A 27,691-nucleotide genomic window follows, 5' to 3' on the forward strand; every position below is an offset into this window, starting at 1 on the left:
ATTAATACGTTCATGATGATCAAGCTTCAAACAAATAATTATATATAAGAAGTGCCGGAATTATTTATTTGATCTCCGGCACTTTTTTTTTTTTTTTGGAAATTAAATATAATAATATATTTTTGTATTGATCTTGAGGTACGTACGGTAGAGTACTGCGCGCATGGAAGCCACTTTTAATTACTCCTTAATTCACAAGTTTCATGAACAGTACTACTTGGTCACATTAATTCATTCCCTTCGTGAATATAATGCATGTCTCATAGGCCATGATAATTAGGATATTTTCATCCCAAATTAATTAGTTGATTTGTTCACTTAAAAGACCACCCAATTATCAATTATATAATTCAAATTACACGAGTTTGATCTTAAGCATTTTTAATTTATTACCCGATACGAAATATTACAATTTCCTTATAACTATATATATATATATAAAATTTTTATTTGTAATCTCTATTTAAAGATTGTATGTGCAAGTCCTTCATTAAATAGAAAAAAATTTCATTTTAATAAGGACATAATTATAATTTTAAAAAAATTTAAAGATAAAATTAATGAGATTTATAATACAATTTTTATTTAGAGACTATAGATAATATTATTATTATATATATATATATATATAATACGACTAAACCCCGCCACCTGGCATTTTATTTGACTTGAATATAAGAGTTAAGCACCTAATAATTATATATATAAAAGATTATTATTATTTTTTTTTTTTGTTTTCTGTGAGATATATGTAGAATATTTCAAGTGGTCATGATCTAATATAGGCACTTCGTAATAATTTTTGGTACCCCAAAATCATCTTAATTGATTGAGTCATTATCACTGACTCATTCAATTCCCTGAAAAGCTTTAACAACCGAAATCGACGGTTTAGCTCCAGGTGGACGAATTGCATGCATATATATATACATGGGTTAATTAATTAATTAATTAATTATTTTGAAAGGAATTAATTAATTGAAGAAAGTCATGTACACGACTAGTACTGCCTCTAATTGATTCCATCGAATAGCAAATAGACATTAATCCAAAGTAGTGAAAGAATCAAAGATCGATACGTGTTAATTAATTCGGGTCCAATAAACTGTGGAGCTGAGTAATCTTTATATATAAATTTCACTAATTAATAAAAGAAAAGGGGGACAAATACAAAACAATTGTCGTACGTACATCATGTGGAGACAAATAATTAATATTATTTTCAATTGAAGCATTAATTTTGTGGCTTATAGTACGTTCGTACGTACGTTAATTGACGTCAGTACTATATATTAATATGCATTATTTTTAACGGTGTTTTCTTTCCCTTTAGTTTTTTTTGTCCCCCTGATAAGTATCAGTCGTTCGCTCTTCTATTAATAAATGGCACTGCAATGAGAAACATAAGGATTCGGAATGCCGCCATTATGTATGTATTTGTGAGAACATAACCAATATATATATTTAGTAAATTAATTATAGTTCTCTATCTTTGATCAATTATTATAAAAAGAATCTAAATTATTTTAGACTTGTCTAATTTAATGTGGTATGTTTTTTTATATTAATTATGTAAGTTTTAACCAACTTTCTCAATTGGTCAAGTCAATGATCAGGATGTTCTGAAGAGGTTAATTCATATTTTATTAGTAATTTTAAAATCAAAATAATAATATAATATTATATATTTTAATTTTTTTATATTTTACAAATACACTCTATATATTAATTAATAATTTAATTTTTAATGTTCAAATAAATTATTTAACATGAAGAATAATGGAAGAAGAATGAAAGAAAAAATGCATATTTTTTAATAAAATATTCTTTTGGTTGGTGAATAATAACTTATCAAATATGACTTTGGTTTTTCATTTACTACACAGCTCATAATTTGACTTGAAGTGATTTGACCAGTCTAATGCAACTAATTTTAGAAAAATTTAGTCAAAACTTAGACTTGATTGACATTTAGCTAGTCCAATACTCAGAGCATTGGCAATGGCCTAGAGTCTAGAATTTAGCTAGAATGTTAATTTTTAGCTATAATATTAATTTTTGACTAAATGAGTCTATATTGGACTAGCTATCTTAAAGTTAAAATAATAATATAATATTATATATATATTTTTTACAAATACAATTCATATATTTCCTAAATCTTCATGCTTTGTAAAAATAATGTATCTATTCTATCAATATTCGCAATTAGTAGAATAAATAATGTGCATATCATGCATGTTTTACCATTCAAAGAGAGAGGGAAGTGAAGAAATAATAAAATATTACTTTCTATTGTGAATAATAGCTAGTCATGTTTGGAGAGGACTTAAGATTTACTATAGCTCAAGTCTTAAGTTTTAGACTTTTGGCTAGTCTAATGTGGAAGCTTTTTCTCATATCTAGCTAAAGTTTAGATCTGCATTGGCATTTGGCTAGTCCATTGCCAATGCTCTCGATGCTCTTGGAGAAAAAGAAGGTTGTAAGTGAGAAAAAGAAAAATAGTATTACTATTGTAACCCTAGTATGTCGTTCGATTTGTTCTATTGATATGGCGTCACCATATGATGCGCCATGTGGTTTATTAAAAAAATATTTTAAAAAATGACGTTTGTTCCCTTTATTCTTTTAGCCAATGAGACAAAATGAGCTGTATAACTCGGATGACATAGTAGAATTTCTAAAAAAAAAATATATCAAATGAGTTCTATAATATTTATTTCTGTCAATTTAAATATTTCAAGTAGCATTAAATAAGTATTAAATAGTTTAGGATCCATTTAATTTATCTCTCTCTCACACTTAAATCTTCAAATTAGAATACGTACAACTTGTGAAGGATTTTGTCCCCCAAAAAAATAAGAAAGCCACCAGATTCAACCGTCTGGTGTTCCTAGCCAGGAAATTGTGAAACACTTTTAACAGCGTAATGGATGCGGGCTCGTAGCCCACAAGGAAAATATACGTTAGACGCCCAGAAAGCCACGAATCCAATGAACCAATCAACAAAAAGTCTACAGCCCAATCTTTCTGATGGACCAAGGTCCAAGATGTGAGGTTATCGGCCCACTGAGTGCTTTCTCCACAGAGCCCAATCTTTGGCGTGGATGATCTCGAAACCAAGCATGCATCAGTGTTGAGAGTAAATAATGCTGGTGCTGAGCTCAGTGGATGAAGTACAACTTTCTGTTCTGTTGGCAACCCAAACTAATTGATCTTAGTGATACACGCGGTCCATTTCAGGAATCAAAAAATAAAAAACCATATATATATATATTTATATATATGTGTGTGTACTGATAATGATAGGGTCACAAATCTCCTACTACTCTTTTAGTACTCTTTTTGCATTTGATTTTTTTAAAATTTTTTAATTTACTTAATAGTTAAAAAAGTGACTATTAGTAAAATTATATATTTTTTAATGATAAAAAATATTAAAAAAATACTTAAAAATAATAAAAAAAATAAAAAACTTCAAATACACTATAAGTAATAAATAGGTTGTAAGAAGCTAATAACCCTATCATGGGATCCCAAGAGACAAGTCTATTGGATTAGACATCCCAATATACAAATGATTTATTCAAGTCCCAATAGGCAAGTATAGCATTGGCCCTTTATAAAGAAATGGATCCTAACATGAAAAAATGTTAAAAAAAAAAATTCTTGTTGAATGGGACCCATATTTAAAAAAAAAATATGTATAAGAATTATTTATTGAAATATTGTAACTAGCATTATTATATATATATATATATACACGAGTTCTGATAGAGTCATTGAAAAAGTGACCCGAACTAGGTATATTTTATTTTTTTATGTATTTTTTTAATCTTCATAAATATTTTTAAAAAAATAAAAAATATTCATAATATTATAAAAAATATTTTTTAATTATTAAATTAAAAAAAAATTATTCGAAACACTTTTTAAATCTCGAATTGAAACCTATATATACACACACACGTCGTAGTCTTCAAAACTTTCTATTGAATAAAGAGAGTGGCCGAATGCGATCCAATCGGGTACAGTTTATTCTATGGAAGCTGACAAAAGTTGGTAAATTTTTGACCATGCATCTTGAAATATTGGACTTTAATCTGTCTCAGCTCAACTAGCACTTTGAAAGAAAGATTTTATTCATTATTTTTATACTATAAATTTATTTTTTATTTTTAATTTTTTAATAGGTGTATGGTATAAAAATAATAAGTAGAAGAACTCATTTGATAATAATATAAATAAATCCCTCTTAATTTACGCAATATAATAAATAGTTATAGAGAGAGAGAGAGAGAGTTGTGAACCAATGTACATAGCCGTGTATATGGGGTTTATGAGTCCTAACTAAAACAAAAGAACTTGGAGGGACGAATCGACAAAAAAGTAGACATAAACCTAAACCAATTAAAGTTATCAAAAAAAAAAAAAAAAAAAAAACCTAAAGCAATTAAAGAAAGAGTAATTTAAAAAAAAAAAAAATCATAATAAAGAAAGAGCATCTCTTTATCTTCTTCCTTTGGGACGAAAACCTCGAATGCCGAGAAGCGGATGGATTTGGGGCCGCATATGCAAGGAAGGAAATCACGGATCAGTACACTTGCCATTCCATAATTGGTCATAAAAAGGAGAAGAAAATAATGCATGGGCTCGTCCTTCCAGAGAAGGTAAAAAGTTGGTTCTTTCATGTCGTGGCATATATAAATATATATATATATAAATAATAATAATAATACTCACATAATATATTTTATGATATATTTTATAACATATATGTTAAAGTGATAATATTTTTATAAAGTGATATTATTTTATAAAGTATTTTATTAAACTATTTTTTATTTTAAAACATGATTGTATAATGTATTGTGAATATATCATTTTTCTATATATATATAAATGATAAATACTTTACTTTTCACACTATTTTACACAATAATATCTTAAAAGGAATATTTTTATTCTCTACCTTATAAAAGTAATATTATTTTATAAAATATATTGTATACATCCTTTGACATATATGTATACCTTGAGAGGATCGAGCAATTTTCAAGCCTAAAAAATATCTTAAACAGCCAAAGTCTTTAATTTTGAACTTGTGATTCAAAAAAAAATTTGAGTGAATCAATGGAGTTTTGACAAGTACTAACAACTGCAATGTCATCCACATAAACCAATAAAACAATGTAAGAGGTCTTATCATGTTTAGTGAACAAATTATAGTCAGTTTTAGATTGGATGAAACCAAATTCAATGAGAGAGAAATAGAATTTGGAGTACCACTGCCTAGAAGCTTGTTTAAGTCCATAAGGACTTTTGTGCAACTTACAAACTTGGTTGGGTTATTTTTTTTTTTTTTGAATTCAAACCTTCATTGTATTACTAATCATTCTGGATATTACAAATTTTGTCATACAAAACTGCATTGCAAATTACAAAAGGCCCCTCCTCAATCCATATTTTTTCCTCACCTACCTCCAGTGCATATTTAGCTAACAGATGGGCCACTTGATTCCCAACTCTTGACACAAACCTTACATTTCAGTCCCTTTTGGCTTTAAAAACCTGCTTGATATCTTTAGTAATATGCCCCATCCATGATTGATCTTTCTCCTCTCTATTTATCAATTTGATGACAACTGATGCATCTCCTTCGAAAGTCAACCTTAAAAGGGCTAGCTCATTACAGATTTCTAATGCTTTCCATAATGCCCAGCTTTCTGCTAGAGCAGGGTGATCAACATGGTTTCTGACATCACAAACAGACACAAGTACTTCCCCTTCCTCATCTCTAATGACAACTCCCATACCCATTCTCTTAGCCTCCATGTCAAGTGCAGCATCCCAATCAGCCTTTACCTTAAAAGCATCTGGTTTTTTCCATTTATTCTGCATTACATTGTGATCATCAATATCAACAACAGTAGCAAATCCCTCTTGGCTTACCAGTGCTGATTTATAATCTTCCAGCCCCTCACCAGCCATTTGTATAAGTTTGCTTGGGCTATAGAATTGGTTATAAAAAACCACCTTATTTCTTCTCAACCAGATTCTACGCATTATGGTAGCAACCCATTTCATCTCCCCTTTCTGTAATCTGTTCATCAGCTTAGACCATAGTTCCAGAAAACCCACTTCCTCTGTTGCACACTTATGTACTGAACTGCTAGGCTCTGCCCACACATCTACTGAAGATGGGCAGCTCCAAAGTATATGAATTACGGTCTCCTCATCTCTTCCACATATTGGACATAGTGAATTTTCACCAATTTTTTTGTTAAACAGATTCCTCTTGGTTGGGATGATATTATTGGCAGCTTTCCACAAAAACTTGGTTGGGTTTTCCTTTGTCATACCCAGGTGGTTTTTTTATATAAATTTCCTTGGTTAAGTCACCATTGAGAAAATCATTGTTTACATCAAATTAATGCAAAAACTATCATTTAACTACTGAAACAGTAACAAGCACCTCATGGTGACAAGTTTTGCAACTGGTGAAAATATTTTGGCATAATCAATACCTTCAAGTTGGGTGTATCCCTTAGCTATTAAACGAGCTTTTAATCTCTCTATAGTACCATCAGATTTAAATTTTACTTTGTAAACATACTTACAATTTATTGCTTATTTCCCTACAGGTAGATTAGTGACTGTCCAGGTATGGTTTTGTTCCAAAGCTGCAATTTCAGCTTTCATAACTTGGCACCAACCAGGGTCTTTTAAAGCTTGCTTATAAGATATGGATTGAAATTGAGGAAGCTTGAAAAGATGGAGTGAACTTTTGATAAGAGATTAAATTAGATAAAGGAAAAGACTTACCATGAGAAACAACAGGAACCTTGGAACTCGATTGGTGAGGTGAGTTAAGCAACACCTGTTGGCAATGAAAATCTTGTAAGTCTTTTGGTGCTCTCCTAAGTCTAGTGGACCTTCGAAGGGGGGTAAGTGAAAACTGGTCATGAGTTGTGTCAATGGAAAGGCACGGGGAAAGAGATGAGGAATTGTTGTTGAGTGGTAAAATAGAGCTGGCAAAGTCGTCAAAAGAAGTACCAACAGTGGATTGAGAGGTTGGAGGAGGAAGATTAGTGGGAAAACAACAAGGAGCATGGAAGTGAGAATTGAAAATAGCTGCAGATTGAGGAAGTTGAGAAGGGATGTATGAAGGTCTTTGGAATGGGAAAGTATGCTCATGGAAGACAACATCTCGTGATATGAAAATAGAGTGAGTTTGAAGATCTAAAAGTTTATATCTCTTAGTTCTAAAAGGATAACCAAGGAAAATACATTGGTGACCTCTAGGGTCAAATTTCTTCCTACCACTAGAATTGGTTGTTGCAAAATACAATGATCTAAAAACTCTCATATGAGTATAAGTTGGTTTAGTATTAAAGAGAAGCTCATATGGGGTTTTATTTGCCAAAAGTGGAGTTGGAATTTTGTTAATGATGTAAGTGGCTCTTAAAATACATTCATTCCAAAATTCTAAAGGTAGAGCAACCTGAAATCTGAGAGCACGAGCTATGTTTAATAAATGTTGGCGTTTCCTCTCAACAATACCATTTTGTTGAGGGGTTTCAACACAAGTTTTGTGATGAATGATGCCATTTTTATTAAAGAAATCATTCATTTGAAATTTAACACCATTATCACTTCTTAGAACTTGAATTTTGACACCAAACTAAGATTCAACTAAGTTGTAGAAAGATTCAATACACTTTCTAGCTTCAGCTTTAGTTCTAAGTAAATATAACCAAGTTGCTCTTGAAAAATCATCCATGATTGTTAAGAAAAATTTAGAACCATCATGAGCAATAGTAGAACTAGGGCCCCAAAGATCACAATGTATCAACTCAAATATCCGAAAGGCAGCATGAAAGCTGTCTGAGAATGGAAGACAATGAAAATTAGCCAAAGGACAAATAGTGCAAGGCTTGTCATTAATATTTGAAATATGGTCTTTACAATAGGATCAGAGATCAATTGTAATCGAGATAAAAACAAGTGATCAAGGCGATAATGCCAAAGGTCAGAATCATGTACAGTATGTGTAACAAGATTAGTAATGTTAAGAACTTGAATATCTTGATGATAATGCTGTGAAAGGAAAATGGTTAAAGCTGAAGGAGGAACTGTTGTGCATAGTAGATGGTAGAGGCCATTCCTTAGCTCACTCTTCCCAATCGTTATCCAATAATGTAAGTCATGAATAAAACAATATTTTGAGAAGAAAAGAAAGCAACAATTGTGAGACGTAGCCAATTTGGTTACTGAAATCAAATTAAAAGAAAAAGATGGTATGCATAGCACATTACTCAAAGTGATTGTGTCGGTTAATTTGATATTACCAATATTAGTAATAGGTGCTGAGTTGCCATTTGGAAGAGTGATCGAGTATGAAACTGGTCTATAGCACCCGTGTTTAGAATCCAATTGAAAAATGAATTGTGTGAGTGTGAAGATAAACAAAATGAACTACAAGACATCTTAGAAGAGGAAGGTGGAAGCAGAGAGGATGGAGAGAGAGTTGATGCTCAAGTTTAGAGTAGTAGTAGCAATATAAGTATCTTTGGGTTGGAACAAAGCTATAAGTTGCTGGTACTACAGCTTGGTTAGGCCCACCCTTTCGCCACTAACACTATCCAGGTTAGAATTAATAGAGAGAGTAGCTTGATTAGCAAAAACACCAGAGGTCTAAGGTTTGGAGTAAAACTTGTGGCCTAGGGGGTAGCCTAGCAGTTGGTAGCATCGTTCAATTGTATGACCATACATATTGCAATGGGTACAAACAGGTACCTCAACATTACCAAGCTTAAAACAATTTTCCATAGAGTGGCCATTGATCTTGCAATAGGTACAAAAATGTTTTTCTCTTTTCGAATGAGAGTTAGGCTTAGATGTGGGTTTTGAGGTGGGATAAGGTTTTCTGGTTGCTAAAGCCATGGATTCAGAAGAGGGAATGTTGGTGGTCATAAGGTGACGACATTCTTGTTGTTGTATAAGGGAAAAGACTTTTGTAAGAGGTGGTAAGGGGTCCAATAACATGATAAGGGGAGTAAGATTTGTGTAGTTCCATCAGGAATGAATAACATAAGTGTGTTGGTATGTGTCCAAGAGGACTTTCATTGTGCCATAATTACAAATAGGTAATGGGTCATAGATTGAAAGCTCATCCCACAGAGTTTTTAATTTTCCATAGTACACACTCATGGAATCATGATCTTGAAGAAGACTTGCGAGAGCTTTTTGGAGTTAAAAGAACCGAGGGCCATTTTGCTGAGAAAACCGATTGTGAAGATCCATCCATATTTCCTTGGCGTCACCCACAAACACAACGTTGGATTTAATAGAAGGGCTGACTGAGTTTTGAATCCATGATACTATCATATCGTTACAACGCTCCCATGGTTCAAGTAAATGATCAGATGGGTTTGTTGGTTTCAGAAGAGAACTAGTGATGAACCCAAGTTTGTTTTTTGCACGGAGAGCCCTGCGCATAGCACGAGACCAAGTTTCGTAGTTGTTTGTGATGAGTAGATCTGAAACAAGGGTGATGGCAGGGCTGTCACCATGGTAGAGGTGGAAGGGGTTGGCTGGGTCGCTGAGATTTGAATAGTGGATGAAGGTGTTTGTGTTAAGGTCTGAATGAGTTTTGGGAGAAGGTGGTGGGGACGATGGTTTAAGGTTCTCCATGAATACCATGTCTCAATAGCTCTGTGATACCATGTAAGAAAGTAAAAACAAGAAGAATAAAAACAGAGAACTGTGTCAATGGAGAAGAAACCTTTTCCTCTGGTATATTACGCTCAATGTATTTTACGTCTGTGATAAAAGAATGATATATATACTGATAGGAATCATAAACAACTAATAGAATTGTCCTAGCTGTCCTATTGCTAACTGGTAAATTGTAAGAAAAGTAAAAGAAAAACATAACAAAAATATAATAAATGTGGAAGAATAATTAATGACTCTTTGCAATGCAACCAATAGCTTGACTTGTGTCTTCTAAAATATATATATATATATATATAAATGATAAATAATTTACTTTTCACATTACTTTACACAACAATATCTTAAAAGGAATATATTTATAATCTATCTTATAAAAGTAATATTATTTTATAAAAATATTATTATTTTATAAAATATATTGTAAAATATCTTGTGTGGATATATTTCTCATATAATATATATAAATATATATATTTATATGCGCTCTTACAAAATTTAAATAATTTATCTGGAGATAATATAAAGAAAAGCAAATAGCAATCTCTGCATGCCGCGTCTCTCTCTCTCTCTCTTAACTATTTTTTGTTATTCTTTTAAGGGATTGATTCTTATTTTCAAGAGATTCTCTACTGCTACTAAACGCTTGAGTGATTTGTAGAGCATACACGATCTCATGATTGCATTCTGGTTTTTATTTTATTTTAATCCGTATTTTTTCTCTCTCTTTTTTTTCCCTTTTGTTGGGACATCATGAATATCATGTATGCAATAGCTGTTCCGTGTTCGTTCATATTGCCCAAGTATTAATGTAAGTTCTTCGGCCTCCGTTCTGATTTGTTCTTTTTGATTTTGTAAGGCTGAGCATTAATATTACTCAATCACCATATAATTATATATGTTGACTAGTCATGCAAAAACAAGTAAACTTGAGGTACTACAAATAATCCTACGTGTAAATTATATACTATTGGTAATCGTGCCCTATCAATCACAATAATTTCCGCCATGATATCTCCTTAAGCTAGCATTGACTGTTGATCAAGATGCTATATATGTATATAGAGTAATGTTATATGTAGTCATAAAATATGTAAACGTCATACAATTATTTTGAAAAAGAGTGAAGTCTACAATTAAAAAATTAATTTATTTTCATGTGAATTTCATATTTATTCACTTTTTTCAAAGTGACTATACGGTACTTATACACTCACAACTACAAGTATCATTTTCCATATATATATATAGAGCCGTAAATAAGGACTAATTCATCAAATCACCAAGTACTTATTGGGTGGCGGCTCACTATTTGAAGCATAACGAGCGTCATTTCCAATCATTGTTAATGTATAACATCATTTTCAACATAAATGAATATATTTGAGGTCCAACTATATATATATATTATATTTCATATCCGATCATGCAGAGACATTTTGTGGTGGCTGTATGTATCATCACGATGTGTGTGCCATCATCTATATATGCAACTGAAAATATATAGAAATGCGCATTGCGGTGTACCACTTCCAAAACAGATAGAAGCAGCATTTACTTTCTATTAAAAAATAATAATAATAAAGAGAGAGAAAGATATGGCAACAAAAATAGGCCAAGAAGGCCAAAAACCAAAGGAAATGATTCCTTTGACATGGCAACAGACTAGGAGAAACAAAGCAAAAAGAGTGACGACGTTGTAATTTGATTATTCTGTGTACTACACAAAGCTGAGTCCCAAGCCGAAAATGCTACTGTACAAACAGAGAATGGCATTAACTCACAAGAGTCGCGACAGAGCAATCCGAAACATTAAAAATAGTCACCGATAACATGAAAATTTGATCAGCAGATTATTAAATGCTTGTCAACAGCTGCGATCATCCTGTGCAGCTTCGCCTCGCCGCATCAGGCTCAGCTACAGTACTGCCTTTGCTGCACCGTTACACGTGCTTCTCCCTTTTTCAATACACGATCCCAGCCCCCCACGTGCCTTAGCTGTTCCTTCTGAGCTTTCCCGGCCACCAGACTCCGGTTAGGGTCAAATTTCAGGCACCATGATGATTTCTATATGGCCTGGTTTCTGGGTTTTTCTCAAAAATAGACTTCAGATCAGGAATAAAACCCTCACGTAAACAAAATTCAGAGATATTAAATTTGTGAAGAAGAGGTGCTGCTTCCATTCTAATCTCAAATAAATTTACATTTCCCGAAGAGAAAAGAAGGGGTAGAAAAAGGAAGTACATGCCCAAGAATAACCCACACCGATCTAACATGCAAGCTCTTACAGAGACAGTACTCCGACAATGACCCCGAACAAAAACTTGCAAACTCATGAGCTCCCACAAGTACTAAACACATCTATTATCCAAACCCAGTACAGGATGCAAAAAGAAAGAAATCAATGGGTCTGGACAGCTGAAGTCTCGTGATGGACCTCGCTGTTCTCACTCTGTGGTTCTTGAACATCATGACCGCCACCATCTTGCTGTTTAGCCTTCTCGGACATTTCCACCGCCTTCTCGCTCTTTTCGCTACCACAACTACTGCAACTACTATCCCCGAAAGAAGACGATCGACTGGACATGGGCGTAGCCAAGAACGTTGGCTTCACTTCACCAGCCATAATCACCAATATTTTCTCTTCAAACACAGGTGGGGGTTTCTGGGTATCATCATCACTCTTCCCCTCGCCTGCCTCGAGGTCTCTCTCTGCGGCGCCGTCTCCCTCGAGGTACCCGGAAAGTCTCCAATAGGAGCATGCAAGGATTAGCAGAGCAAAAGCAATGAGACCCAACATGGCTGCCAACCCACCAAACAAGTAGGGAACCGGGGAATGCCACGGCGAGTGCGGCTGCGCAGCCGAGGGAGACTTGGCGGTTACGTTAAAGATCTGGTTGGATGCCATTGAAGATTGACGGGTGAGTGGGTTGGAAAATACGTACGCGGTGGAGGGGAGGAGGAGGAGGAGACGGTGATGGGGTAAGAACTGGGAGATTGGGGGGAAAGGTATTTATAGAGATGAAGAAGGGAAAGGAAAGAGATGAAACAGAATGGTTTTTGTTTGGTTTGAGGGGTGGATTTGTTTTTGGTGATTAATGTCGTCATTTTGCATGAAGTGGGGCCGGTGTGTGGGACCCGCTAGCTAAAGGGGACATCTAAATGAACAGCAAAAGGCACTCAGGGCAGGTTAGAGCATTCTCATTAGATTGGATAAATGCATCTTCAAAATTTAACCAATATCATACTTTTTTATATTTGCCTATTTCATTTAAATTTAATCTCCACATTGGATTAGCCATTCACATTCTATATAATACTAAAATATTATTATTTTAATAATTAATTAATTAAATTTATTTTTATCACATTTTATAGTTCTACCAATTAAATGTTAATAATAATTATATTCTAGTTAAATTAATATTAAAAAAAGTATTATTAAATGTTAATAATAATTATATTCTAGTTAAATTAATATTAAAAAAAGTTTTATTAAATGTTAATAATAATTATATTCTAGTTAAATTAATATTAAAAAAAGTATTATTAAATGTTAATAATAATTATATTTTAATTAAATTAATATCAAAAAAGTTTTATTAAATATTAATAATAATTATATTTTAATTAAATTAATATTAAAAGTATTATTAAATGTTAATAATAATTATATTCTAATTAAATTAATATTAAAAAAGTATTATCAAATGTTAATAATAATTATATTCTAAATGTTAAATGTTAATTATATTCTAATTAATTTAATTTGTTTGCTTGAAGTGAAAAATTAATATTTTAATATTTGGAGAACCAATTATGGTTCTCTATATTTGGCCAATGACTGTAGTAAAAATATAAATTATTTTAAAGATAGTTAATCTAATGTAGAGTTTTTTTATACAAATTATCTAAATTTTAGATAATTTTCTCATTTGGCCAAACTAATGAGAATGCTCTTAGTACTGGCATATAGAAAAAGAATAGGAGAAAAAAAGATTAAAACTAAAGAAGAAAAAGAACTATGTTTTAAGAACATCTGATTCCGAGTGCTAGATCGTACATCTGACATTTTCCTACCATACAAATAGAAATGTGATAGGCCATCTGGGAAATCATCACTGCTTCAAACCTGGGGCCCACTCTTACATGAAGTCATTTATTCTTCGGAACTTTGATTGAATTTAGATAATTTCAATTCACATTAATTTTAAGTCAAGTTTAACATTTAAAAATCTAATTCTAAAATTTGAAATGATCTGTACAAATTTAAAATAAATAAATTTCATATAAGCCTTTGAAAAAAGTAAACCCTATCTTAAAAAAGTATAAAAAAAATTATTATTTATTAGTGAGATCTATTATTTTACAAAATGTTTGTATGAGATTTGTCTATTTAGACTTTATATCTAGCATTACTCTTCTCAAATTACTAAATTTATTTAAACTCAAAACTTTTTTATATGTGAGACTTACAACATTTTTCAACCCAATATCTCTTTATACGTGAGATTCATAATCTTTTTCAACTTCTCATAAATATATCTAAACTCATTTTAATATATAAATACTCATTTTATGTTGGCCCTACAAAATTAATTCCACCATCTCAACTCACTATTATTCATAAACAACTCAATCTCAACTCAGTTCAACATCTAAACGAAATCTTATTATAATACTTTATTACTATTTATTATTTTATTAATATTTTTTTCTTACTTTTTATTATTATTTATTACTATTTAATATTTTATAATTAATTTATTTTTATTATTATTCACATAATATCTAAAAACAACTCAGTAAGATCAAACGCAACAGGCTTAAACGAAGCTTAAGGAGAAAATGGTGTGTTTGGGGTAGTTGTGGGGGTACGGAGTTGGTTAATGGGATATGTTTTGACTCCAAGTTATATGTACTTACAAGACTCGACTTAGGATCGATAAATAACAGAGTTGTTGAGATCAGTAGAATAAAGGTCGACTCAGCCACAGGAGGGTTAATATAATGCATGCTTTCTCTCCTTCCATCATTACTTTGTGAAATGATATAAATTAATTGGGATATGCTATATGATGACTATATGTGTAATTATGAATGTTCCATCAACATGATTTCATCAATAATAATGACAAGGTAGGTAGTTCCCTATAATTTTTTGTCTTTGGATAAACCAGATCCAATATTGCATTCAAACGCCAGCAATCTCTAAGATTGTGTTTAGAATTCCTCTTATGGTATTAACGTTAGATATAATTTTAGAATGTTTAATTTTTATATATATTTTTAAAAAAATATGAGTTTATCATTAAAAAAATAATTTTTTATCTGTATTATAAAAAAGAGTATACGGAATTTGCATACCTTAATATCATTTATAATTTTTGTTTAAATTTTAATATTTAGAACAAGAGACATGTAAATTAAGTGGATAAAAAATATTAATTTTCAACTTATATAATACTGATAGTGTGCTCTGTTTTCTTGGGCAAGATGGCGAGGGCACACAACTGACAACATGCACTGGGTTACTCATGGGATCAAGTCTTAATTTATAACTAATCCATATTACAATATTCAGAGACCAATAGAAAAAACACAAATCATCCACTAAACCGATCATGGAGACTAATTTCTATTATCAATCATTACCTAGCTGGCTAGCTAGGTAGGAATTAGATATTGATGGGTGTTCAAACATGAAAGAGTAAGATTAATTGGAATTAAAAGTGGTAGTGTACGTCACAATTGTAAATTAACAAAAAATGGTGGACTGTGGGACCCAGTAGTGTATTAGCAGGACATATTAAAAAAATGGACCCACCACTTGTATAATATGCTTTAAGTTGCCTGCCACCCTTTACGTGCATCCAAGTAGACTAGTACTACTTCATGTGTGCATTGGCAACTGGGGCATGCACATTGATCCCCGCAATATTAATAATGTTGCAAAGGTGACGAGGAAATCATAAGCATGGAAGCCAATCGAAAAACATAGTACAGCTACAATATCCGTATGTATCCCTTCGTGCAAATTCATCCTTGTGAATTAGTATTAACCAGTCCAGGTAATGGAGGTGGGGAGAGGGTCCCATGCAAGCAAAGCTCCATCATTCTCAAGTTCTGAACCCCCTCTCTCTCTCTTTCTTCCCAAATTGATTGATTAGTAATGCCCGAAGGGTCCCATTCAGCTAGGAAGGCGCATTCCTCGTCAGCTTCCACCAGTACGGCCCCGGCCCCGCGTACACGTCAAGCTGGCCAGACGTACATTTTGGAGATCCCTTCCCATACGACTCCACCCACTCTATATATCTACCTTAAGTACTGAACCAACAGTAGTAGTAGAAGATCAGGAGGAAGATGCAGTGTGTTTAATTTTATCCAATTAATTAGTTGGAGTAAAAAAAATGAACAAAAAAAAGTTAAATATTCCAAATCAAATTCCACTCTCTTGATTAATTAGTTAGTTAAACGTATCTCCCTTCCTCTTCATAGGTTACAACTTCTTTTGCATTGCCCAATTATATATTGTAATTCTATGGTAATTTATGGCACATTTGACATTATTGTTGATGTTATAAGGTCTCTGTAAGTACTCATAATAAGTAATGTGAAGTACTTGTCTTCATGAGTGGCCTATAGAAACCAAAAACTACCCTTCTTTCCTCTCATCTCATTCTGTAGGCTTTTGGTGAAAAGGCAATCATATATAGATCCAACGAACCCATCAAGCTTTGGGTCTGAATATACAATATATTATAAAACAGTTTTTCTACGTACAACCGCGGTGTAATTGCCAATTTACTTTTATGCCACATCAGACATTTATAAAAATAAAAAACCCAATAGACTTCGTTTCCACTCTATTCCATCGCACCTTGTTTCTCCTTCTCTTCTAAGCTTCTTTTATTTTCTTTCACAGAAGCAGCTCCCAAAACCTAGATGACTCCGAACAGACGACATGAAAACTTTATCATTGATTAGTTTTTAGTCTCAGTGGAAGCTGCGAATACTCAAGACAGTGTTGTGGGGGTAGATCAAAGTGGGTTTCTGAAACACAATGGAGGGAGGGAGGGAGCACTGGGGAGAGCACAGATTCTACCCGCTAGGATCTTGGTTTAGATTGCAGAGAAAACGAGTAAAAAAATCCAGCACCCAAAAAGAATATAAATTCTGAGAAAAAGAACAAAAAGGGAACCAGAACAAATCCCTCCCCCGAAACAACAAATTAACTTCAGTGAACATCCAAAGTTTCCCAAATACCCATTGAAACTAAAACGCAAGGACAAACACAAAGGCAATCATTCAAAACCATAAAACAAAACCTTTAAAATACACACATCCCTGTATTTCCTACATATTACTTGGGGACAATCACAAACCGGCCAAAAGCAAACCAGGATTAACAACCACAGAGAAACAAAAGCTGTGCTGGTGAGAGTGAAAATGGTTGAGGAGAGGGCCATGTGTCCGGGTTACGAGTGAAGCTGGTGAGAGTGGGTAGACGAAAAGCCTGCTTCTTTTTTATCAAAAAGTGTGCCGGTTGCGGATCATTTACACCAGCCGGTTGCAACAAACATTTTTTATTATACAATTTAGTTCATTTCATGCATAGATCATCTAGAACATGATGCATGATGCTAATTAATTAATAAGTATATATAGAAAATTAGGCCTTGATCATAGATCAGTTGCGAAGATGCAACACGTACGAGAGGCTAAAGGGTACTATATCCATTTAGTTTATATCGGCAACCCTAACATGATCATGATGGCCATATATGCTTGCAACTTGAGCATCAAAAGTTGAAAGAATGTGCAATTTGCAAGCGAAATGACTAGCTAGGCAAGCATGCACATGATATATATATATATATGATATATATATGTAACAACTTTTTCCCATCCCATCTGCTTGAGTACTGAGGTTTCTTTTAGTTTGCTTATGTTAGCATCAAGATGAGCAGCTAGTACTCCTTATTTGCCTAGCTAGCTAGCTGGTATTGATAAGATAATTAATGCATGTACCGGGAATCCCATTTGTTCTGAAACAACTTATTGGAGCCATTTGGAAGGTATCCAAACATATATGTTAAAAAATATTGCCAGAAGAATATATAATTATCTAAGAAAGTATGCAGAAAAATTCAAACTATGTATCGATTATATGGATGGAATTAGCTAGATCATGCAGCATGATGATAACTAATAAATTTATTACTTTATTGAAGTGGGATTGCCACTTCCCTTTTTTTCTCAGGCTTTGTTTTTTGTTTGATTATTGAATTACTCTGATGATCATAGTCTAATAGAACAGTAGTACTCATCTCAATCGAGAAAGTTTGAGCTAATATATATATATATATATATAGACACGTACACATACTAGCCAGAAGATAAGTAAATAAGAGTATGTACTTGAGTGATGTTTATGAATTTAACCCATTTTTTCGCTTTAATTAATTACTCAAAAGGCAATATATAGTAGACAAACCAAACAAAAAAGTCAATATTAATTGGAAGTTGGAACTGCTTAAGATCATGTGAAGAAATTGTGATGTGGTCCAAATTAATGATCACAAATTTCCATGTGCTTTGCCCTCAAAAAATGCAACAACCTAAAAGGCATTTTGGCTTCAAATGCACACACAAACAAAACTGACTGCACCAATAATAAATAGGAAGGGTCCAGCATGTATACGATAAGGTTGCCAAACCAGTTTTTGTATGCACATAAGCCCTGATCTTCCAAGAATATTGAGGTTGTGAGTACTTATAACAGCTCGTCGACAGTTAATTAGCAGCTAGGCGGCGAGCTAGTTCGAAATATAAAGCTTTTGAGTACAATATCGAAAGTGTATCTATTCATGTTGAAGAAATAGAACCCCCACCCCCCAAAAGTGTAGGGTCCCCGTGCAAATAATTGCAAGTTGCAAGTTGTCTGTGTGTTCAAACATGAAATAGTGGCTTAAAGCTGAATTCTATACAGGAATTCGGTAGTAAACTTCGATCGGTGAGCGTGACCAAGTAGATGGAATGGAGCGGAAAAGGCACCAAGACAAGACACTACGTTCTTTAAAAAAACAAAAATAAAAACATAGCTTAAAATTGCTTGTCTGTGGAGGCAACGGCCTACAAGGAAATTTCGGATTCTCCAATTGCGAGTTCATCAGTTTCTTGGAACACAGAATCTCGAACGACTCATTCAAGGATTCCACCGATTATGTCTTTGATTACCGGATCTATGTCCCTTTAGTGTGTAAATCTCACTACATTAAAATGCTGCGACTTGTGAATATCGGTGCACCCAATTACTCATCCAACGCTTCCACCAACCAAGTTTACCTCTCTCTCTCTCTCTCACACACAAACACAAACACAAACACAAACACACATGACAATAGACAAGATGGTTCATTCCTCTCCAACCCAACAAAAGGGAAAAATAAAAAGCGGTCAAAAGCTATGAAATAAGGCAAAAAGCACCAAAAAAGATGGACAAAAAAATACAAGGCTTGCTATGTAGTATTAAGTCTGGGCGATGGAACGCAGATATGATATGTGTGGAGGATGAGTCAGTAATCAGAAGTGTAGGGGGTAGTGACTGAAAAAGAGAACAAAAAGGGGTCAGAGCACTTGCTTTCCCGTGAGCGGACAGATGTTATACAAAAATCTTTGCATTGGACCAAGGGTGCGCCGCGCCGAGATTCTCGGCCCCGCCACCACTCCAATCCTCATCTGAACTGGATCGAGCATTAGCATTTGTTTCATCAAAATAATATTTAAAATTTGATAAAAAAAATAAATATTTTTTATAAATCTAAAGAGTAATGCTAAATACAAACTTCAAATAGATAAGCCCCATAAAAACATTTTGTGAAAAATAGGTCACTAATAAAGAATAGTCTTTTTACACTTTTTTAAGATGGAGTCCATTTTTTTATAAAGACTTTTGCCTGGAGCTTCTACAAATCATTTCTCAAATCCAAAACCTCTTTAACCATAACTCCACATTTGATTAGTCAAAATAATAATATAATATTATTTTTAATTTTTTTTTATATTTTACAATTACACTAACTATATTTTAATTAATAATAATATTTATTCCTTCACATATTTCAAAACCGAACATAAAAATGAAAGTAAAAGAACTTTCGGAGAGAGTGAAAACCGTAAAAAATAAAAATTGAAAAGCAAAACAATTGAGATAATTTTTTTAATAAAATATTACTTTTGAATATGAATAGTACATCTTCAAACTTAAAAATATACTTAAAATTATTATAGCTTATAGTTCAGGCCTTTACATTTTGAAAACGCTAATATAGATCATTTTAGAGAAATGATTTGCACAAATTCTAAATAGACAAACCTCATACAAACCCTTATAAAAAAGTAGACCACACATTAAAAAAGTATAAAAAAAATTATTCTTTATTAACGAGATCCATTATTTTACAAAAGACTTGTATAAATCTTGTTTATTTAAAACTTATATCTAACGTTACTTATTATTTTATCTACATTTCTTCAAATTTTAAAAATGCATTGGCTTCCAGTGCTCTTACATTTCTCACACCAGTCTGTCTCTTCCTACAGGGTGACTACTTTCAATCACCATAAAATGCTATCCAACCATCTATTCCCGCCTGCGTATGTCCTTTTCTATTGCCTTTTTTTTTTCCCTTCCTTTAAGTTAAGTTTGGATAGTGAGTTAAAATGAGATAAAAGTTAAAAGTTAAATAAAATATTATTTTTTAATATTATTATTATTCTGAAATTTGAAAATATTGAATTATTTATTATATTATATGTGAAAATTTATAAAAATTGTAACGAGGAGATGATATGAAATAAATTGAGAGCGTTTTTGAAGCCAAACCCAACTTTAATCATTCACTCGGGGTTCTTCAAAATAAATGCGCACGAGAATTTGAAACCCGTTTATCCGCTGTTTTGGTTCCCATGATACACATTTAAATAGGATTCGTAGACCAAAAAAAAAAAAAAATGAGACTTCTAAACTTTCATGCTTGGGCATTCCACGGACCAGTCTATCAAAATGCGGATAGAAGCATTGCCAATTGTGCAGAAAGCAGGATAAACCATGTAAGAGAGCAACAAATAGTGTCATGAGTCTAGCCTAAAGATCTAGAATCATTAGTAAGTGGATTGATCATACATGATCTCCGACAGGACAGTTCATTACTAAGCTGATTAATCATAATCAAACATGATCTCCAACAGGGATCTAAAATAGCAGTAAACTGAAAGCAGCTAACCTCCATGTAATTGAAAAGGATGCTGGAATCATCATTTTCCCCTGTATTTTGAAAAAGAAAAGGTGCAAGATTAATAAAGCAGAGAGAGAGAGAGAGAGGAGAGAGGCAGAGTCTGTTTTGGCCTAACTTACGTGTTCATCATCAGAGTTATGTTGTCTCCCTTAAGAAGAATCCGCCCTGAACAAAAGGTATGAACTGCTTTAGAAAATGCACATTTAGGTGATGAAATATAAATTAAAAAAAAAAACGTGAGAAAGAGAACTGGCCTAGAGATTTTCTACTCTTCTTCTTGACATTGACTTCTTCAGCATCATCCAGAACCAAATTCATGTACTCATCAAAACCCTGTGAAAAACAGCAATTAACACCCGAACAAGGTGATAGAAACGCTTGCTATGTTACATATGACATGTATCATGTACCATCCCTAGATGGCAAGGAAAGTGCAAGCATCACCTTACATGAATAGCATATTAACAGAATGGGATTTATTAAACACAAGAAAGATGATATCATTCATAGGATACTATTGCATTCTTCTATGTTCCACGGGTTGCCAATGTGACATTTACACTCGCAGCATCAATCAAGCATGTAACTTGAGGGGCAGTTTGCAAGGATAAAAAAAAATCTCTCGCAATCTCTTCAATGGAAGGGCTTAGAACATCTGGTACATGAAGGGTCCTTCGATAAGGAAAAATTGACAGACGAGTGAATAAGGAAGCAAGATCCCTGATACACAGTTGAGAGGAGTTTCATACAAAAATATCAAACTAATGGAACTTGATAGACCAAGGAGCACATAATTTTAGATTAAATCCTTAAAATGACGTTTAGAAAGCCTAATCAAAGACCAAAAGTGACTGCTAGTGTAACACCCAGGCCTATTAAACCCAAACCCTAGCCCAAGGCCCAGGCCCATTGGAGTTTTTTCTTTTTTTCTTTCTTTCTTGCTTTTCCCTCCTGATTTTCCCCCAGCCCCCAATAACTCCCCCAAATTTTCCCGTTTTCACGCAGCCACAACACGAGCAACCTCCTCTACCCACGACACAACTCTCTCTTCCTCCCTCTCTCTCCTCTGTTTCTTCCTCTTGGGCTCTCTTTCCATTTTATTTCAGCTTCTCCCTTCAATCCACCCACTCCCTCTAAGTCTCCCTCTTCTTGTAACCACCAACCACCACCATTTGCCAAGCCTCCACCATGATGCCACCATCATCGGCCAAGCCCTCCACCACTACGCCGATGAGTTTCCCTAAGTCTCTCTCCCTCTTTGTTTCCATCTATCAGTCTTCTCTCAGCTTGGCCATCTCTCTCTCTCTCTCTCATCCTCTTCTCTGCACTGCCACTTCGCAGTGGCTACCCCCAATAGGCCTTCACGCCACCCTGGTCGTCGTACTGAGCCCTTGCATCGAGAGCCATCCCCTACGTCCTAGAACAGAGACTCCAGTCTCTAGGCGCCATTTGTTCTTGATGTGCCACTATGTGGCAGCGGTCACCCCCTCCACACCACCCAACCCTCTTGCCTCTTACGACATCGCCTCCACATAATAAGTCCGCCTCCCTCCCTCCCTCCCTCCCTCTTGATTTCTCTATTTTCAAATGGAGTAAAATCTTTGTATAGTAACAATGCTACGTCGTATTTAATGGAGCCTCAATCGTTGTTCCCTCACCGAGTCCAGTTGAACATCACTTCAAGCTTAGTGAGGTACTCTCTCTGCTCTTGTACATGTTATTTAATCTATAGTTAGTTTGGATTTGAGCCGTGCCACCTACGACGAATGGGTCCGATGAGGATGTCGAAAATTTAAGGGAAGTACATTGTGATATCCCATATAATAAGAATAAAGGTAGGTGGTGTATGAGATCTCACAATACTTAGGAATGAGAAGTTCTTGCTCTTTATAAGATTCTAAGGAAACTCCAATTGTATCATTGACTAGTCATTTCAGAGTATAGACCATGTGGTTTGGGTTTTCCATTAGAGCGTTACAAATGGCATCAGAACCTATCTCAACTAGAAATGTGAGCCTTGAGCCATGCCATCTACAATGGACTGGCAATTTAAGGGGGTAGATTGTGATACCTCATATGATAAGGATACGAGTATGTGGTGTATGTGATCTCACATTGCTTAGGAAGGAGAAATTCTTGCTCTTTATAAGGTTTCAATAGGGGCACCAATTGTATCATTGACTTGCCTTTTTGGAGTATAGACTATATGTTTTGGACCTTCCATTGGAGCGTTACAAATAGTATCAGAGTATATTCTAACTAGAAATGTGAGACTTGAGCCATGCCACCTACAATGGACTAACCCAACGAGGACGTCAATAATTTAAGGCAGAAGATTGTGATACCCCATGTGAAAAAGATAAGGACATGTGGTGTATGAGATCCTACATTGTTTGGGAAGGAGAAGTTCTTGCTCTTTATAAAATTCCAATGAAGTTTTAATTGTATCATTGATTAGTCCTTTTGAAGTATAGGCCATGTGGTTTGGGTCTTCTATTAGGGTATAACAAATGAAATCAGAGCTTATCCCAACAAAAAATGTGGGACTTGAGTCATGCCACCTATGACGGATGGGTCCAATGTGACATCCCATATGATAAGGATGAGTGTAGGTGGCGTATGAGATCTCACATTGCTTGAGAATGAAAAATTCTTGCTCTTTATAAGTTTTCAATGGGGCTCTAATTATATCATTGACTAGTCGTTTTGGAGTATAGACCATGTAGTTTGGGTCTTCCATTGGAGCGTTACAAATGGTATCAGAGTCTATCCCAACCAGAAATATGGCACTTGAGCCGTGCCACCTACGATGGATTAGCCTGACGAGGACGTCGAGAATTTAAGAGGGGAGATTGTGACACCCCATATGATAAAGATGAGGGTAGGTGGTGTATAGGATCACACATTGCTTGGAAAGAAGTTCTTGCTTTATAAGGTTTTAATGGAGCTCCAATTGTATCATTGACTAATCTTTTTGTAGTATAGGCCATTTGGTTTTAGTCTTCTATTGGGGCGTTACATCCAACGAGGACGTCGAGAATTTAAGGGGAGAGATTATGACACCCCATATGATAAGGATGAGGGTTGGTAATGTATAGGATCACACATTGCTTGAGAAGAAGTTTTTGCTTTATAAGGTTTTAATGGAGCTCCAATTATATCATTGACTAGTCTTTTTGTAGTATAGGCCATTTGATTTTAGTCTTTTATTGGGGCGTTACATCCAACGAGGACGTCGAGAATTTAAGAGAGGAAAATTGTGATATTACTTGGAATGAGAAGTTCTTGCTCTTTATAATATTCCAATGGGGCTCCAATTGTATCATTGATTAGTCCTTTTGGAGTATAAATCATGTGGTTTGAGTCTTCCATTGGGGCATTACATAGGTGGTCACCACACAATGGTGTTCCTAGTCGAACTCCCAACAACTTAGGTTGATCTCAGCCTTTGAACCAAATTTCAAAAGTCAAGACGTCCCTTTCCGTTTCCATTCAAGAGTTTCATACTTTTCCATGCCCCCTTGTTGCACCACATCAGTCAGATATTTCTCCATTCTTTAAAACTTGATATGCACAACTCTTTACGCATGGCCAAATGGCCAATATCGCACGATCCCAACCATAAACTTGGTTCAAACGCCAAGATTGGTCAACTCAGATGTGGACTGAGAAAGAGATTGTTATTAATGTTACTAAAGGAACTTTTACTTATTAAAAAAAATAATGTTACTAAAGGTAGTCAAACTCTATATAACGACTCTCAACATACCAAGAATTTTCTTTTGAGCACATCATTGAAAATAATTGAATCTAGTTGATACTTGTTGAAGAAAAGAGATTACCAAAGTTAATTCAATTCAAAGTGAAAAGGTTGCATAGATAAACAATATATAATAGATAATTTTCTAAGAAATGCGATGATTTTTTTTTTTTTTATTGGCACTGGGGGTGCACAGGCCATCAGCAATGAGTTTCCTGCAAGTGCACTTCAAGTAATTCAATGGAAAGTTCTTTCAATCCGATGGCCCATAGAAATTGTTTTCACCCAAGAGGACTCAAACTTTAGGTGCATACCACCAAGATCAAAGCCTTTACCACTTGAGCCAACCTCTAGGGACTTCTAAGAAATGCAATCTTAAACTAGTGATGCTTGAAAATTTTGGAAAAACTCGCACATGCATAAAACTTAAGTGGGCATTAATGACAAATAAACAATCAATTAAATTTCCGTTAATATTTTTTTCTATCGTTAAAACTTAAGGTAAAAATTAAACTTCTGCTAATCTACACTCACAGTATCTTTCCACCAAAAGAAATGGGTACAAAATCTAATCGAAGAAAAATCCAAAACCAACGTAATATCGAGCACTAAGCTTACAAGACAAACATATGAGCTTATATATAACACTTACAATAATTCTGCCCTCAATCCTCAGGTCCCGCTGCTCAAAAAGCCATATTTGAATACGAGCTTTCTGTACAGATTCCAACCCAGAAAGGGGGAAAAAAAACCAAAATCAGCCAAAATTCGAAATGCCATCAAGAAAAAAAATAAAACCAAATCAAAGAAACGCAGAAGACAAAATCGTTCGAGAAATGAACACAAATTAGGGCTTACACTCTGAAGAAACCTGAAAATCAGGTTCTGAAGCAGCACGAGTCGCCGGAAACCAGCCAAAAATTAGTTAAAAAGAAGAAGAAAAGTCTGAGAACATATCAAGCGTAAGCAAAACCTAGAAACATGTTAAGAAGGGAACATGAGCGAAAGAATGTACAATGGGTTGGGTCATGATCCTCTGAACTTTGGTGCTTGCCATGACTGCTGATTCGATGGTTGCTCGGGTCACAGAGAAATGGAGTCGAAGACGTGCAAAACCCTAAAGCAGAGAGCTTTTTTTTTTTCCCCTCCCCTCTACCCTGACAGCTGAGAGTCTCTCGACAAGTGTATAGATTATAGAACCCGACCGATTAAATATTTTGGAAAGGGTAGTGGTACAGCACCCGCTGTGCTTCAGCTGGAGCTCTACTATTATTTAATATATATTTTATTTAAATAATTTTTATATAAAATTTTTAATATTTTTTAATATTTTAAAAAAATAAAATAAACATAAAATATTATTAAAAAAATATTTTTTTAATTTAAAAGTAAAAAATATTTTTTAATAATATTATGATTTTTTTTAAAAATATTTAAAATAGTCATATTACAACCCTCGTTGGGGGCTTTCGTTGAGCTTAACATGTATTTTTTTATGTGTAATTTTTTAATTTATTTTTTATATAGATTTTTTTTACACTTATAAATATTTTTAAAAAATAAAATAAATTTAAAATATCATTAAAAAACACTTCCTTAATCAGAAAGTAAAAAAAAAAACATTAAAAAACACTTCCTTAATCAGAAAGTAAAAAAAAATATTAAAAAACACTTCCTTAATCAGAAAATAAAAAACAAATCATTAAAAAATACTTCCTTAATCAGAAAGTAAAAAAAAAAAAAACACTTCCTTAATCAGAAAGTAAAATACAAATCATTAAATATTAATTTTATTCTACTTCGTAATTAAGAAAATAATTTTAAATAATATTATAATTTTTATTTTATTTTTTAAAATATTTAAAATTATTAAAAATATCTATATAAAAATAATTTTAAAAATATATATATAAAAAAATGCTACAGACCCCAGCGGGAGCTCCCAGCGGGAGCCCTCAGCGGGGCATGTAGCATTTTCCTTTTGTAAATTTGTTTGTTGGTTTGTTTTTTTTTTTTTAAGATTTTATTTATTTTTATAGATGAGATAATATGAGATAAGATAAGTTGAGATTAAAGTTAAAAATTAAATAAAATATTATTAAAATATATTTGTTTAATATTATTTTTATTTTAAAATTTAAACAAGTTGAATTTTTTATTTTATTTTATATGAGAATTTGAGAAAGTTATAATGATGAGAGGAGTTATGAAAACAAACTAAGCCTAAAATTTTAAATTATGTAATTTCTAAGCATATTTCTTTGTATTCAATTTAGGGCTGCAACGCGATGACAATTGACCCACTACTGTTTGTGCGCCAACCCTGTCCGACCCGACCTGTTATTGTGCGGATCGGATCTGTGGTGTTTTTTTTCCCTGCTCCTGCTCCTGCTCCTATCTGCTACATCCCACAGTGGTTATTGTGTATCACCAACGGTTGAAACGTCATATTTTTGTAGATTAAATTTATGCCGACCTCAAAGTTTATGCCAACCTCACTTCAACAATACTTACTAAAAAAAACTTTCATCAAGAATAAGGAGGCCCTTGGATGGACTTTATCCATACTGCCCATGATACAACTAATCACCTCCTTCCTTAGAAGTGTTAGATTTAATGGCTAACATATAGGTTAAATTTATACAAAAACTAATAAAAAAAATGTACAAAAATCATCTATTACAAAAACTATCTAAATTAGATAATATGAATATCAACTATTACAAAAGACTAAGGAGCATCCAATGATCAAATTACAGCAGCTTCCCATCTCTTCCTCTATATCTGCTATTATGAAAAAGTCTTAACACCAAATCAATAATAGCACATCAAATAATTCAAGTCAACACAAAATGGTTTAGTTTTTCTAACAAATGATTGAAAATGAAAAGCA

The 27,691-nt window shown here is 33.5% G+C and overlaps 2 protein-coding genes across 2 annotated transcripts; both read right to left on the minus strand.

The window, feature by feature from the left end:
• Positions 1-11,411: 11,411 nt before the first annotated feature.
• Positions 11,412-12,749, minus strand: LOC108991151 (protein GLUTAMINE DUMPER 2-like). Its single transcript, XM_018965305.2, has one exon. The coding sequence runs from the start codon at positions 12,644-12,646 to the stop codon at positions 12,140-12,142; it is 507 nt and encodes a 168-aa protein (XP_018820850.1). The 5' UTR covers positions 12,647-12,749; the 3' UTR covers positions 11,412-12,139.
• Positions 12,750-20,745: 7,996 nt separating this feature from the next.
• On the minus strand, positions 20,746-26,012 carry LOC108991152 (small nuclear ribonucleoprotein E-like). Its single transcript, XM_018965306.2, has 6 exons — positions 25,814-26,012; positions 25,657-25,683; positions 25,451-25,513; positions 21,293-21,371; positions 21,158-21,203; positions 20,746-21,067 (listed from the first exon to the last, which is right to left on the minus strand). The coding sequence occupies exons 1-6, from the start codon at positions 25,853-25,855 to the stop codon at positions 21,058-21,060; spliced, it is 267 nt and encodes an 88-aa protein (XP_018820851.1). The 5' UTR covers positions 25,856-26,012; the 3' UTR covers positions 20,746-21,057.
• Positions 26,013-27,691: the final 1,679 nt, after the last annotated feature.

This window comes from Juglans regia, chromosome 8 (genome assembly GCF_001411555.2).
Source record: "Juglans regia cultivar Chandler chromosome 8, Walnut 2.0, whole genome shotgun sequence".
In the NCBI taxonomy this organism is placed as follows: Eukaryota; Viridiplantae; Streptophyta; class Magnoliopsida; order Fagales; family Juglandaceae; genus Juglans; species Juglans regia.